Consider the following 16534-nt stretch of genomic DNA (forward strand, 5'->3'; position numbering starts at 1 on the left):
TCCTCATTTTTTAAGAAGTGTTTAGATGGGCCTTGAAATCTAGTAAGTATATAGCAATTTATTTCTTAAGAGAAACTTTTGTATAGTTCTTGTAGAAGAGGTGTTTTGAAAACTGCTGCTTTTTTTTCAGGTGGAGAAAGAATCTGTACTGTCAACTTACACTGTGAATGAACTCTCCATGATGAAATACTACTACGAATGCGTGTTGTTTGTGGTGAGAAAACCAGAATAGAAGTGGTCTGAATAGGTTAATCAGGAAAAAATGTTGGCTTGAAAGCTAGGAATGAGAATGAAATGGACTGGGTGATGTTAGGACACAACCTCAAATCAGTGGTGCCTTCTTATTCCTAATAGGATTTAGATAGTGTCTATTTTCTTAATATCTATTGCTATCCAGACATGTACTATGTCATGCATATTTGTAATATACTTGTGAAAATGGAGGAAGAAATGTTCACATACACTGTCTTCGTGCTTTGGAATGCATTAAAAATGAAAGCAACAACATTTTCTTGAGAATAAAATTTAATGTTTGCCATAACTAGGCTAATTCTCCACATATGCTGCCTCGTTTTTCATATATTTATAATAATTTTCTTTTTTCTACTTTCTGATGTTAGGAATGCATAGAGGTGCTTACTTTACTAGCTGTGTCACATTTAGAGAAGTATTTCTAAATGTATGCTTAAATTATGAAGTCTGAAGCAGTTCAAAAGTGATAAAATTATTCTTGTGAGATGAAATATCCATCAGAGCTGTTAGAACATTTTCTGTGGAACTGATGTCCAGTTTTAGGCACCTCAATACGAGAGAGATATCGAGGTGCTGGAGCGAGTGCAGAGGAGGGCAACGAAGCTGGTGAAGGGCCTGGAGAACAGATCCTGTGAGGAGCAATTGAAGGAGCTGGGACTGTTTAGCTTGAGGAGGAGAAGGCTGAGGGGAGACCTCATCACTCTCTACAACTACCTGAAAGGACATTGTAGAGAGGTTGGTGCTGGTCTCTTCTCACAGGTAATTAGTGACAGAACAAGAGGGAATGGCTTTAAACTGCAACAGGGGAGGTTCAGACTGGACATTAGGAAAAAATGTTTCACAGACAGAGTGGTCAGACAGTGGAATAGGCTGCCCAGGGAGGTGGTGGAGTCACCATCCCTGGATGTGTTTAAGGGTCGTTTAGATGAGATGCTGGGGGATATGGTGTAGGGGAGAACTTTGTAGAGTAGGGCTGATGGTTGGACTCGATGATCCCAAGGGTCTTTTCCAACCTGAATGATTCTGTGATTCTGTGATATGAAGTAGATTATTACATAAATTATAATCTTTGACTGTACCACTGTTAACAATCAAACACAGAACCTATAGGCAATTTGAAATACTATGTGAAAGCAAAGTACTGGGTGAAGAAAAAGCAGCATGTCACAGGGAAGCAGAGTATGTTAACCTCAGTTCAGGAATAACACAAATTTTGATTAATGTCTTAGTGTTGAAACTGAAATACATTAGATGCTTTGCTATCTCAAAAGACATTGAGTCACCTACTTACTGCTTAAGCCAAAACAGTGAAGCAGTATTTTTTGTTAAACATAATTAACAGAAAGTCATTATACCTTGAGCTCTTTCCTGTTTTTTAAAATTTATAACATAGCTGAGTTTTCCATGCCATGTGTAGGTAGTGCAACAGTTACACATAAATAGTATGTGCTGTAACCTAATCATCTCTACCGAGTCAGCATATGTAGTCCAGCTGGTAGACAACTTCCTTGTAACTTCAGGCACTTTACCCTTGTGACTTAGTGACTTTTTGGTTCCTTAACCTAATGTGGCTTAGGTGAATATTTAATCTACAAATCATACTATAGAAGAGGCTGAATATTCTGTCACTTAGAAGTTACGTACATGAGAAAAAGTTAATAATTACTGTGCTGACAGGAAGTGTCATGTTAGTTAGGTGCCATTTTGTTTCCTTAATATATTGGTTATTAAGTACCATTATCATCCATTTTCAAAAATGTCTTAAAAATACAAAAACATTATAAGGAATCAAGGGGATTTTCATATTTAGTCATACTGGCACTGGGCAGTAGCTTGTTTGTTTCTCATTATTTCTGTCCCTTTTTTCATGGTGATGTCCTAATTGCATCTCTTTCATAGATCTATTACTGGCTTTTGGATTTTTCCCATTAAGGCCAGAAATTTGTGCCTTTGTTCCTAAATTGAAAGTCTGCAAGGAGGAAAACACAATTTTTTTTTTTATAGTTTCAACACCACATAAGATGGAGCATACCTGGGTATGTTTGAGTAGTGTTTGCCTTTCTGCTCGGAATCCTTATTAAGAATAAAGGCTTCTTGTCTACTGAAGTTTTCAATTAGAGCTTTGCTTAAACTGATCTTCTTTTGAACTTTCTTCTTCCTGAAAGTGCACCACTAAGATTTAGCTCCATAAATGAACTGCCAGAGTTCTACCCTGCTCCAAGAAAAATGTGTTTAAAGCCGAAACACTGCTATTGCAACAGGTAGATTAAAAATAAAAGCCCTTGCACACCTAAAAATAAAAAAGCCTGTTCCTTTAATTTCCTTGTACTATTTACTTTGTTTTTTGAAGGACTGTGTGATTCTTTGCTTTCATGCTAATTTTTTTTTCCTTAGATAGAATATGATTAGTATTTTGCTTGATTTTCAAGCTCCTTGAAATAAGACAAGGCTAGGTGAATGTTGATTATGCTGTTGCTCAGTAGTATATGTATCTGTAATATTGCCCAATTTCTGCCTCCTACCCAGTCTGTACTTACACTTGAAATGTGGTGTTTTTTCGCAAACAGGAAGTTGAACTCCTGGCTTCTGATTGAATGTCAATATCCTTTGTTCTGGTGGTTTTGTTCTTTGCCACCCCATGTTGTCACAAGTGCCATTTTTTTGTGCTGTTTTTGGAAAATGTTTTTATTTACTTATGTCAGGTATATTGTGATGCGCTTCTGTTTCTAATCTAGAAAATGCCAGTTTTCCCTAATGTTCTCCTTTTAAATTTTACAGTTGCATTAAGAGTTGGAAGCAGAATCATCTTGTGAATAAGCTGTATGAATTAGTAGTGTTCTACCTGCAGTCCTGTTTATGATTTCTTAAAAATAAAAGTGATGAATCTTATACACAGGAATAACTGTGTATTACTGAATGTGATCACGTTCTTCTACTCAGTTGTATATGGGGGGGGAGGAAATGCTTAAGGTGTTTACAGCCAAAGCCAAGGCCATTTAATTTAGGTCACTATTAAACTGTATGTAGTATTGGGTGTAAAATAGAATTCTGCATAATCTTCAGTGTAATACTTCTTTATATGTAGTAACTTTGACAAACGTAAAGTGTCCTGTATTTTTATTTATATGTAGCACACTCTAAAATCAGTTACCGAGGTAAGAATGGGAAGTTTTGTGTCTCTGTGTGAACTTCCCCTTATTTTCAGTGTGTGTGTAATGGGCTTGATTTTTTCTGGATATTAAAGTTTGCAGTATGACTTGCTCATGTGTTTGATTTTATCCGTTACTTCGCGGTCACGTTTGCTTTTTGACTCCTTTTTCTGCTCTGGTTCCTTCGCCCCTCTAAGCACGGAGCCTGCCGCCCCTCGGTGCTGGGCGGGGCCGAGCAGCGCGCCCCGCCCCCTCCCTGGCGGCAGCGGGCCTGGCGGCGAGGGAGGCGCGCATGCGCCCTGGCCTTCGCGGCGGCGGTGCGCGCACTGCCGCGGGACGCGCGCTCCGCGGAGCGCCGCCGTTCGGGCCCCTCATGGCCAAGCGGCGCGCGGAGCCGTTAGTGTGTCACGTGCCTGTTAAGCGGCACCTGCACGAGCCGCCGTCCCCCGCCGCCGCACCCGAGCGGCGACCCCGGGGCGAAGCGGCGGGCGCCGGCCCCGCCGCCTCGAAGCGGAAGCTGGAGGAGGCTGAGGCGCCGCCGGGCAAGCGGCCCGGGCTGCGGGGGAGCAGCCCCCGCGCGGAGCAGGGGGACGCGGGGGTCAGGCGGCGGCGGCGCGGCGGGCCCGCGGCGCCCCAGGACCAGCGGTCGGCGGAGGGGCGCGCCGGTGACCGGGGTAAAGAGCGGGCCGCCGCCGCTGAGGTAACGGAGCGGGTCTGAGGCGGCGGGAGGCCTCCCGGGGAGAATTCCGTAGTGCCGCCGTGGGCGGGCCCGAGCCGGTCGCCTCGGGGAGAGAAAATCGTGGGCGGTGTTGGTGGCAGCTGAGCCGTTACGGTGGGGCCGCGGCCTCCGCCCGCTGCGCCGGGGCCCGCGCGGGTGTCACCTGGGGGGCGGGCGGGTCGTGCGGCCGGCGGCCCCGCGAAAACTGCGGGAGGAGTCCCCCGGCCCAGCAGCACAGCGCTGGGTGCTCCGCAGCCTCTTCTGTGCCTCCCCGGTCGTGGGCCTCATAAAGATTTTTTTTTTTTTTCTTCTCCCGAAGCAAAAGGAGTAACATTTCTAGCTTGCGTTCCCCACCCCCCCCTACCCTCACCCGCCGCTAGAAAAACTGATAAACTGATGGGAAACAGCCTGTCTGGAGTTCTCCTTAATTAAGTCGATCTTCAGGCACATCCGCATCCAAAAAGTATGGTGGAAGCTTGAGGATTTTTATTTTGATAACATCCTTGTTGTTTGAGGTTGTGGGTCAGGCTTACTACAATATCAGACAACTTTCTTAACTTTTTGCTCAGGATGGCAAATTAACAGCGATACCAGAGCTGTATTTTAACCAACACGTCTATGGAAGGCAGTGGTCAGGGGACGGGATCAGTTATTAAATGATCAGGATATATTGAAATGCACAGTTGACTTCTGGTATTTCTGCCTAACTGAACAACGTACGTTCTTCTCCCTGGCCTTGACCACATTTTACATATAGGCCAGAAAACAAAATACAGTACTAAGAAAATTTTAGTTTTGCAAAAATAAAATGTTAGGCCAAATTTCACGCCTGTCTGGAAGTTTGACATATGTAAACTCACCTTTCCTCCCACCTGGACATTTTAAGTATGACTGAAATATGTGATCCAGTAATATGGAAGTGGCAGAAAGTCAATTCAGGTCAGATGGACTTTTGGCTCCCGTTTTAGACTCTGGTTTTGACAAGTTGGGGCTTTTGATAGTGTAACACCCATCTATGATCTGTAAAGAAAACTGTGGACTTTTTTTGTCAGGCTCTGCCTTTTGGTGTTTTCTTGGTTGGTTGGTTGGGGTTTTTTGTGATGGATGATAGAATTAAGGCATAAAGAAACAGGAAAAAAAATCGATGTCCTGTGGATATTATATATCCTCCTTAGGCTGTGCCTTTTAAACACAAGCATGTTTTTCATTTTTGAAGAAAGAACAAGTGTCTTCTGAATCAAAGCAAATTAAACAAATTCAACAAACATCTACAGAACAGTTTACTCCATCACAAATAAGATGCTGAATACTTTACTTATCCCTGGGGTTATTAGGCATAATTTTGTAAGCTTTAGCAGTGGTAGGAAGGCAATAAGCCCCCTGGATTTCCACACAGTAAAATGTATTTCTATATATAAAATATTTTTTTAGGACTGTATTTTTAACGGGTTGTTTTCCTAAGTACAGTGTTTTATAAAAAAATATTTTTGCTTTAAAATAAAGCTTGGTTAATGGCAGACAAGAGGTGTTTCTTCCACCTTCTGTGTGTCCTATTTGTATGTTTTAAATCTTTCACAAAGTTATTTCTGATTTTTACACCTTTCTGAAAATACAGCCGTAGGTTGGGATTATTCTTTGCTCTTTCGTGGCTTGTGTAGTTCATTATAGTGATAAGCATGATCATGATACTGTTAATTTCACACTGGTTTTCTTAAAGTTACAAGCAATTCCAATTATATTACAGTGGGACAGAGAAGAAATATTATTTATTTGCAAGCACACCTTTGCAACTGGGGTTGGAAAATTAACTCCTTAAAAATTGAACAACTTCATCCATAGAAACTGAGCTTTTGTATCTCTGAGCTTGCTGCATGTTACCCACCTTGCTAGAATTTCTTCTCAAAAGCTATGTTGAAAGAGATTTAGGTGACTGTGAATATTTGATATTTTATTTTCATTTTATGTATGAATGTTTAGTGTTTGCACCTGTCTTGTGTTTTTTGGGTTTGCTCATTTTCACTGAATCTTTCTGGGAGATAGCAATAAACTGAAATACTGCTGCTATGGGTGCTTGAATGCTCTTGAGATTGGTCTTGCATGCAGTCCAAGTCCAAAATAAAGAGTATGTAGATTTTTGTGGTTATGAAGTTTTAGGTTATCTCTTTGAAAGAAGAATGCTGTCATTTACTCTGTGCGTACAAACCACTTAGCACAAGGGTGTTCTGACTTTTAAGTACTTAGCTCTCACAGTGTGAGCAGTAGTTTACTAAAATATAAGGGGAGTTCAAATTAAACATGGGGAGAATTTGTAAGGGTAGCTGACAGTTTCTGCAACTCCGTTGCTGGAGATTTTTCTCAAAGAACTTGTTAGCCACCTGTCCTGCACAGTTCTGTGTTAATGATGCTGCCTAGGTTGGAATATGCACTGGAAGATATTCCCTTTTGCACTTTGTTGTTTGTTGTTAATGCTGTGCAGTACAAAAATTTAAGTTCACAGAATATTTATGCAAATGTGTGCAACTGCTTATAGTCTGGCTTTCTTCAGTTTCCATATAACCAATCTTTCTCTTCCTGTGGCACTGTATTATTTAATTGGTTTTAGTTTTGATTCCCATGAATAGGAACTTTGGTTCTTTATTTTTCCCTAAAGACAGTATTTTCCCAGTGAGCAAATTCACGTTAGTAGTACTCTACAGACGTGCAGCCATCTTGCTGCTATGAAACGTCTGCACCTTTCACACCTCTCTTAATTATTACAGGTCTTGGATAATGCAGGCGTTTTGTAGTTAAAACAGGTTACCTAGTAGAACAAATGGTAGCTCACAAGAGGTTTGTGTGGTAACAAATAGTAAAATGTATTCTTTAAATGGAGAGCACGGTGAATTTACGTACTTCTCTCCTTTGGGGAGTTGGGGAAGCATCATTTTTCTAGTATCTGAGAGGGTTTAGGGACAAAACTGATTTTTTGATTTTTGATTTTTGATTTTTGATTTTTTGAACGTTACATTTTTTTATTTTGTGGCAGAGCCAGCAGACAAAGCATGAAATTTTTCAAGAGCCATACCAAAACAGTTATGCCAGTTCATTTGTTAAAAATACTTCTGTTTAACACCCATTACAGCTGAGATATTAAAGTAAAAATTCTGATTGTATATTAGGAAAAATAAAAAGCAGTATTAGATGGAAATATATTGGTTTGGGTTTGTGGCAGCATTCAGTGTTTTTACATAGCAGAAGAAAGTACATGCTCAAGACCTGAGGAATGACTTGAGAATTTCTCTTCTTACGTGTATCATGTCCATAGAAACATGCACGGATTGTCCACTGTTTATAACCACAACATGGTTATAAACAGGGTGTTTTCTAGCAGAGATTTAAAAAAAAAAAAAGTAAAATGTGGTGCCATACTAAAGTAGTAGATAAGCACGTGTTCCTTCAAGGTTTTTCTGGTACTACTTACCAGTTCTTAGATTGTGCCCTCCCTGCCCCTAGAAGAGATCTTATTTTTTCTCATATATACTTGAGTGTAAAAAGTAGATACAGAAAAGAAGAAACAAAATATGGTGGACACACTACCCAATGCTTTGCTTTTCCTGCAAGTATCATCCTCTTAGTTGATGTAAAGTAGCTAAATACATTCTTCTGAATACCAGCTTCTAAATGTGCATGAAATTTTCATACCATTGTGAGAAGAAAAAGCAGTGAACAGTTACTGTGTGCAAAGCCCAATAATTGCACAAGTTTTACAGTGTTGTTCTGTGCACAGATTGCAAGTTGAAGAAGTTGATGGAGTTATGGAAGTATTTTCCAGAGGTTGTACAGTAGTTCTTTACAAGAATATTTGAAAAGACAAAAAAAAATTATTTAGTTGAGATTTTCTATGGTGTTTTCCTTAGAAATAGTTCATATTTTTCCTGTATAAAATCGTAAGAACTGTTAATATGGAAGAGCTGAGTAACTCTTCGTTGTTTCAGTTTCTTTGATAAAAGTTTCTTTTTATTATTTTGTACTGCTGGAATACACATTAATGTTTTGTTTATTTGTCTCTTTTCAAAGCAAGAAGAATTCTGTCAGTATAACTCATTCCTGTATTGGAGAGCACCACTGCCTACTATTGATTTGTCTGATATTCAGAACCTAGATGGAGAAACTCCGCCAGAAGCTAAAACTCCTTCAAGGACTGATACCATGGAGACTGAAATGGAGACGTGATCAATTGTTTCATAGTTGTACATCTGCTCGCAGGAAACTTCCTTCCATTTGGATTCAGGTTTTTTTACTTGTGAGAAAAATAAGCGTGCTTCTGCCTTCTTGAAGAAATAGTGTTATGTCAGCCTGCAAAAGCAAGTCTGAGTTGTCTAAGTGGATGGGAAAATTAGAACTTTGGGATGCAATTAAAAGAAACAGGTGGATATGTTACAAGTCAAGAGGAAACAGAAAATAATTTTGCCTGTCGTGAAAAAAAAGAGGTAGCTGTGGTACCTGAAAGTAAAATACGTAGCTTGTGAATTTATCATAAGGTACATGGACTGTAGTGATTTTTAGTGTGTTTCTTCCCATGTAATAGCTACACCGAAAAATAAGAGCCTACCAAAACCAGACAAAACATGCCCTTTTCTATGCAAATCACAAACAAGTGTGGCAGCGAGAGGGAAAGAAAAGGGGATCTTTTATTCTGTAAGCTGCCACTGTTCTGAAAGTTTTTCCCATTCTCCATGTGAAAAAGTTTTTTTTACCTTGTCCTTTTCACGTTACCCAAAGCAGTGGGCAGCCACCTTCCAGGTTTTTCATCCCTTCTCAAATTAATGCTATTCTTATCCTTTGTGACATTAGCTCTGAATCAATAACATCGAAATGGCAGGTGTGTGCAGATATGTGAAGAAGAATTAATGCAATATAAAATTGCACATACACTTTTTCAAACTTAACTGACTGAGGTGTAGTTTTTGCAGAGACTGTAGATCTTGGAAAAAAAATTTTGGAGAAGTTCATGGAATTAGGGTTTTTTTAATGTGAAATACAGACTTAATGCTTGTCTTTTGTAATTTATTTACCAGTTGAAGTACAATTAAAAATAATGAAGTTGTATGACTGAAGTTGTATGGGTGGACTGTCAGACTTTGCGAGTGTGATTTGCCTTTAAGGACAGCAAACACTGTATTTTTGCTGCAGTCATCATTGAAGAAGGCAGCTTGTGGATTTTTAAATTTTTTTTAAAAACAATGTATTTACTAAAGGACAATGAAGTTTTCCCTATGTGTATTTGAAAACTTTGGGACTATTACTGTGTGAAGTTCCTGACCATTTCTTAAGTTTGTTGCTTCTATAACTTCGTCATTTTATTAGGTCTGTTTGCTTAAAATAGTCAGCTTGTCAGCCTTCGTAGTAAACATCTGAAAACTTTTTTTTCAGTATTTGTGCTATGGGTTATCTGTATTTGTTCACCGCTTATTCATTTAGATTGTTAGGGTCTCTTAGTACCCACAGAAGAAAGGAGGTGGCTTAAGTGACTAAAGCATTTGATAGTGCTCATTTGGGTATGCTTCTACCTGCTGTAAGATTAGCTGGATACATATTTAAACAATATTTATTTTTCTCTCGCATTTTTAATTATATTTCTTAAGTTCAAATACATCAACTTGTTTTAGGAGGTACTTTAAAAATGTTTTTAAAAACCTCATTTTTTGGCAAGAATGCAACTGCTATTTCATGTTTACTGTAACCAAAATAAGTTAGTGAGGAAGCATTTATTAATTTGTTGAGGTGTTTGTTTTTTGGTTTTTGGATTTTTTTACCTTAGGTAATATATGCATTCCTGTGGTTTTGCATTTGTGGTTTTTATAATATTTCACATCATCTAGTATTCTCAGATCCAACATTTTGCGTTATTAGCTAGTATCTTTGTAGACATACTTTAGTCACATAAAATCTGCTTGGAACTTTACACACAGTAGGTATGTCCTAGCAATAGACTGCATTTTAGCATTAAAATCTGTCTCTCCACTATATTCACAGGACAGAAGAGATTTTTTTTATTGTCTTTAAAATATATATTTGAACTATTCCATAACAAAATAAATAAGCCCTTTAAAACAGATTAAGCTTGCACTGTGTTGGAGGCCGTATGTTTATTTGCAATTATGCTGTAGGCAAGCACTTTCCTCTTACCTTGTTCCCTCTGGGTTATGGGCTGGAATGTTATGGCTACTTTCAGCTGATTAATTTTTTCCATTCATCTGTTTGCAAATAGAGGCAAATTTAAAAGCCTTGGAGAACTTACTGAAATGAGCCTGAGAGTTTGGGTTAAAGAAAAGGCTGGGCAAGTTAAGGGGGTGTAATGATAGATTACACAAACTTTGCGTTAGAGCTGTCAAAAGCTGTGATCAAGATATGTCGTTGCTCAGTGTCTGATGTCTCCAGATACCATGTGTCACTGTGGGCTACCATTCTGACTCCATTTTTCTACAGGCCTCTTGTTTAAGCACTGTACATAAACTGTAAGTAAATTTAAGATGTTTTAACTTGCATGTGCATTCATATCCAGTGAGAAGAAAATGTTCTTCTGAAATAGAAATGTTGGCACAAATTCTGAGACAACTCAGGAGGAGCATAATACCTACCAACTGACGATCTTCATTTGTTATGTTCTTAAAATTTCAGAAAAAATTGTTTATATTCTGTGTAGGTAATTGGAAGTTTGCTTTTCTCTAAAATGTTCCTCTCTAAAAGGAAGAACCGCTGTCACAAGAGTAAGAAGATGTACAGTGTAACCTCAGAGATCATCTAGAATACTACCCAGGTTGACATGGGTGTTGCATCTGGAAGTAGCACAGTAAGGGTATGGGCATACTAATGAGAGGCGAAATGTTGGAGTTAAATATGTTTCATAGCAGATTTAAACAGCAAAGTAGTATTACCAGTATGTCTGCCTTTGTAAATTTTCTGTCTTGTTCTAAACTGAAGGCCTGTCTATATGGTCTGATTTGTGTTTATTGAAGGCCTACACTATATTTATGGTTCCCAAGACAGATAAACCTCCAGGAGAAACTTAAAAGCTCAGTTCAAATCAGGAAAGTAAAGAACTACTATGAAAAACAGGCAGCATTAATGACCATGTCTTGGGTAAGTAGACTGTGGCAGAAAGAAAGAAAAAAAAAAAGAAAGTGGGGAATGGAGGACAGGTGATGATGAAGAAGTAGCACAGCAAATGAGTGCAGGCATAGTTGGCCAGCAGAGCAATGACATGAAGTAATATTGTCAGCATTGGCTTCACCTTCAACAAAGCAATATTTACAATAATTTGCATGTAGTGATCAACAGTAAATTTATTATGTTTCTCACTGTTTTGACAGTTACTGCTTGATGCTTCTTCCTGTTGGCAAGGCCAAAAATTTAATGGATATTAATTAAAAAGTACATGCCTGTGTATATGGGTAGTTGAAAAGTCCACAGGATCCTTCATGTAGAAAATAGGAGTGTGCAAATGTATGTTTCCAGGTGGCATCAAAGATAATTACTGTCCGGCATTTAGCAGCTAGTTCTGGTTACGGCAGATTGGTTGTGGGGAATTCATGTTTATTTTTGTGAAAGCATCTGATGACAGCTGCAATAAGAGATGTTAGACTGCACGGACTCATTGTTTGGTATAGCAAAGCTTACGTTCAAAGAAGCATTTCAAAATAGCTAGTATGCTTGGGCTGGCTTAATTATTTCCATGCCTACAGTTACAACCTTGACTCTAGGTGGCAATACACATACACAGTAAACTACAGTGAATCTGGAAAATGTTTTGGGTATGCTTTTATTCTGAACTGCTACCGAAAATTCGAGCAGTGACATCATGAATGTTAATCATTTCCTTACCATGATACATCAATAAAAGCAGATCAAGTCACAAGTTCCTGATTATAAGGATCTTCAGCGTAATTAGAGTAAAAACGTTTTGTCAAGACTTTTCAGTTCATCTCTTGTTTCTCTCTGACGTCGTCATCGTCCCCCCACCCCCCGAAAAAAAAAAAGCTATCAGTTTAACACATGGGAATTTGTTGTCGCTACTTTTTAGCACTGTTTCCATTAGTTAGAACTGGAAAACAAGCTTTATCTGTGTGTTGGATGGTAACCTTGGTCGGTGGCTGAAGGCTACTTGAAATGTACATGTTAAATATGAGGAAAAAGGTAAGTGCTAATTCCTAAGAAACTTAAGTCATGAAGTAGTGTTTAAATGTTGGCATATAAGTAATATATTTGGAATGCATGAGGAAATTTCAAGTAGTCTTACGAAAAGGCTTATTTAAAATTCTTATTTCAGACTTCTTGTACTAGAGAATTTGGTGTCGATACAGCAAACAGTATATTTTAATGGTATTTCATTGGTAAGTGAACTTAGTAATTATAAGTATGCTTTAAATGCTCTTGGTCAAAAAACCAGCATTCATGACTTCTTAGTCACTTCTAAGGACTTAAAAATCATTGTTCTTTCTTCTCTTAAATCTATACAGATCATAGCTTTTTCACTACTTAAGGAAAAAATAGTTTTCTTATTACTGATATGTTACCATTCTCAGGGGAAAAAATTGTGAAACAAGGATGGAGGCAAAGTCAATTTTTGTTTGTGATTTTCTTTTGCTTCTAAGAATGATTGTGGTGGATGGTAGTTTTCCTGGTTTTGTTTTGTCTTCTTTTATAATAGTGAATTTTTGAAAGAAGGGATATGGACTGGCTAAACATTACATTTTTTCCCATACTTTTCTTATATGAATACCCGGGGTTCATGTTTGGATTGGAATGTGATGAAATAAGTGCCCTACCAAGGCACTTGAGATTAAGAAAAGTAAACAAAAATAGCATTGTACTATCTTCAATGAAGTGTAAGCCAGAGGAAAGTTTTTTTCATGCAGAGCTATGAATGGAAACGAGCCACATCTAATTACTGTTCTGTTGTACAGGTGAATTTTGTAATGTCCTTTCAGCAGTGCACAGTGCTCTTCTAATTAAATTCAGCACACAATAATTAATTCCATTGGATCTATCCTAAGTGTCAAATAGCCTCTTTCTGAAGGCTGTTGCTGTATATTGGGTATTTCCTTCTGATGCTTCAACTTGTGGAATATGACATTTGCTTTCAGTTTCTTTTACTACCTAGCATTTTAAAAAAATTATTTTGCTACTGATTGCATAAAAAGCGATTATTTTGTAACAACTACTTTGGCATAATGTAAGCTACCAAAACCCTATGGTTTCATGATTGTCAGTTGTAAACGGCAATGTTTTTTTATCAAATAATCACAAAATGTTGCATCTGTGTATCCGGTAATAGTTTTTCTACTTTTTACCTTTTAGGAGTTGGAAAAACCTGTAATTGGAAAGAGGAAAATATACTTCAGACAAACCTCTATTTCCAAATGTGTAATGTGCAAATACAGAGACACTAAAGACAGCTTTTCATTGTTTAAATTGAACCCATAAAAATAATTCTAAAGCATGATTATGAAATATAGTATGATATGAGAGGGAAAGTTATGGCTAACAAGCAAAAAAATGTTTATACTTCGGACATTAATAGTAATGTCAAACCTGGAATGTAAATATCAAAATGCCTTAATTTCTATGACATGGCAAGGCTTCAGGGAGCAGTTAGGATGGTTTTGATGTCTGATGTGTCATGGTTTTTTTCCTTAGAGTCCATACATACAATGCACGTATGCCCAAGGTGCTTTACACATACAGCTTGGTCAGCGGAGTCCCTTTGAGTCAAACAAATAGGTACTGAAAGTGCCTGCTTGTCTACTTGTTTTTATGCCCGCAAATAGCATAAAAGGTAGAATAGGCTCCCTGTTATCTTTCTCCTTATTTTGAGCCATGAGACAGTTTCTGGTACCGGCATTTCAGTGCATTCCTTTCTTCCCTATTTATGTTGTGCATCTTACCTGTGAATATCCTGGATTTGTCAGCGCTAACTAGTCCAGTCTCAAATCATTTTGGGATTTTTGTTTTATCTTTGTGTGGGTGGTCTTGAATTATTGTGAGGCCAGAACTGCTAATTTATAAAGACCAGTCATTTCAGTAATGCGTTCAGCAATCAAAACACTCAGATTCCTTAGACCACACTGTATGCTGATTACCAGTGTCTATCATTGACTTAAAAGAGTGATAAAAGTGCATTATTAGATTTTCAGTAAGGAAAATTAGAAACACTTTGCCTTTTTAAAAGATACTATTTGGAAGGTCTCTACTTCAGTGGTACTGCTTTACTACAGGTTAAAGTAGTAGAATTTGTTTTTTGGAAGATTTGTGCTTTCAGACAAGTCACAGTTGTGAGCAGTGACTTGTTAGCATTTACAGGAACAGGTCCTTGGTTTTTTTACCTTACGTCTCAAGTAGTCAAGGAAACAACAGTATTTTTAGTGTCATTAAAAAAATGAAGGTCGATCTGATCACATATTTCAAAAAAATAATCACCACTTTGAGCCAAGGATGGAACGAAACTCATTTCCTCTCCTAGGCTGGTCAGTTTTTCCTCAGAAAGAGAAAATAGATAAGGTGTTTTCATATGAAGTAAGTATTTAAGAGAAGGATTTCAGTTGCCAGTACTGATTTCTGTGATGTTAAAAACTACCATTTAAAAACACAGAGGAATTGTTGTAGAAAGGTTGACTGGTACAGAGAAGAAATACAAAATAAACTTCTTAATCTGCTGAATAGAAGTAAGCTTAAATTTACTTGTCTTTCTTATTAGAAATCTTACAAATCACCTAAAGGTGAAACTTAAGCAGTCAGCAACAAACAGCCAAGTTAATCAGTTTGAAGGTTCATGATATGGCATATTGCTATCATGCAGTATGTGGTAGCTCCTCAAGACACAGCCTGAAAGCAATAAATAATCATAACAGTACCCTGCCTAGCTGACACTGGCATCTCAGTATTTTTACATGGGGCTTCTGCCTGTGGTTGACTGCCTGCTGCTTTCAGCAGGAAGTGGTCAAAGTGATGTTCTGCAGACCAGATCCAGCTCATAGGATGAATCCATTGGGTCACTTGCCTCTTGTGCCGTGACCTTGCCATCAGGCTGTGCCTGATGAGGAGCCCTTGACCAAACCCCACAATTGCTGTGACAGCCTGTGAAACCCAACAGCCAAGTGTTTTGGACTTGCCTGCTGAGCAGCCAACAATTGTATCTTAAAGGCACAGTGTCACATGAACATGGATGTGCCTTTAGCTGCCCCCAGCCTTTGGAAGACTGGCATAGGTAATACTATTCTCTGTGAATCAGCCCATCTTACGCTGGATAATCTGGTGTTGCTTTCAGTCTTCTGCACAGATGTATTTCACTCTGAGAGCATATGTGCTCAGTGTACTTGACTGACACCCTAGTAAGGGTCATCAGGTTCTTCTCTTGCCTCTACCCATGGGTCACTGAAGGACAGACTTCCTTCTTCTTTTGTGAAGCATTGCACTCCCTGTACATTCATTGCTGTTTAACCCATTTTAGGTTAGTTTCAAATAAAGAGGTCATGTGGATAAGGTTCGTTTTTTGTCAGTCTCAAGCAGGAAGTTTTTTGTTTGTTTTCTTTCCTCTAAAGCTTGAAACATTTGCTTTGGCATGTCTTTGAGTGAGAATAGTGACACAAACCTCCATCATACCAGTTCTACTTTCTGTATAGTCCCAGTGAGAAAGATGTATCTGGTAGGAGAAAAAGTGGGAAAGAAAATATTCTGAAAATGGTTTTAAAATGAGGATTTGAAAGCTCTGGGGTCACATCTGGAGAAAGTCTCACTGAAGAACACGTAAGAGTCATTTGACCAAGGCCAGGGAGGTGACAAGTCAGAGTTCACATCTTCTCGGAGTACTCTGAAAGATGACGTTTGAAAAATCTGTTAACCAATCTGAGGAATACAAGGAATGACAGAAAACTGAAGAGAGGCAGTGTTCCCTGAGACTATTCTGCAAAACCAAAGACTTCTTACTCTTAGAAGCAGGGACTGTGTTTAACACTCAAGAAAGCTCTTCAGAAACTTAGAAAATTTTTAAGGTATTACTGTTTAGCTTCACATACTACCTGAGGAGTCATCTAATACTGAGGTAAGAATAGCAACTGAAGTGGTTGTCCTTTGATCCTGCATCTTCCTCTTGTTTGTCTCCTTGATCGTTACCCTACAAAAGTACATTGTGCTTCTCCATCACTGTGGAGGATTTATTGTCAAGAGGTAGAGACTGCTACATCGTAAAGCTGCCGAGCACACTCCTACGCTGAGTCCTTAAACTTTTTTCGCTCATTTTCCTACCTATGTTAAGAAAATTGAGTAACAGAGACCAATGACACCATATGAAAGCTTATTTCTTAACTCTGGACTCTGATATCCTGCTTTAGGAAGCAGCATGCTCGTCTCCATGGGACAATCACTAGAAGCACAGAAA

General features: G+C 38.5%; 2 protein-coding genes across 5 annotated transcripts in view; both read left to right on the plus strand.

The window, feature by feature from the left end:
- The window catches only part of CARNMT1 (carnosine N-methyltransferase 1), a 36245-nt gene extending 32734 nt beyond the window's left edge, over positions 1 to 3511 (plus strand). For all 4 annotated transcript variants that reach the window (XR_012627059.1, XM_074855888.1, XM_074855886.1 and 1 more), the window contains exon 8: positions 131 to 3511. Coding sequence is in view for 3 of the 4 variants with exons in the window: in XM_074855888.1 (XP_074711989.1) it covers positions 131 to 232 (102 nt within the window). In the remaining variant the exon portion in view is untranslated. The remainder of the gene's footprint in view (positions 1 to 130) is intronic.
- A 53-nt stretch (positions 3512 to 3564) lies between these two features.
- On the plus strand, positions 3565 to 10216 carry CZH9orf40 (chromosome Z C9orf40 homolog). Its single transcript, XM_074855896.1, has 2 exons — positions 3565 to 4101; positions 8176 to 10216. The coding sequence occupies exons 1-2, from the start codon at positions 3694 to 3696 to the stop codon at positions 8329 to 8331; spliced, it is 564 nt and encodes a 187-aa protein (XP_074711997.1). The 5' UTR covers positions 3565 to 3693; the 3' UTR covers positions 8332 to 10216.
- Positions 10217 to 16534: the final 6318 nt, after the last annotated feature.

The sequence above is a fragment of the Strix uralensis genome, chromosome Z, assembly GCF_047716275.1.
Source record: "Strix uralensis isolate ZFMK-TIS-50842 chromosome Z, bStrUra1, whole genome shotgun sequence".
Classification (NCBI taxonomy): Eukaryota; Metazoa; Chordata; class Aves; order Strigiformes; family Strigidae; genus Strix; species Strix uralensis.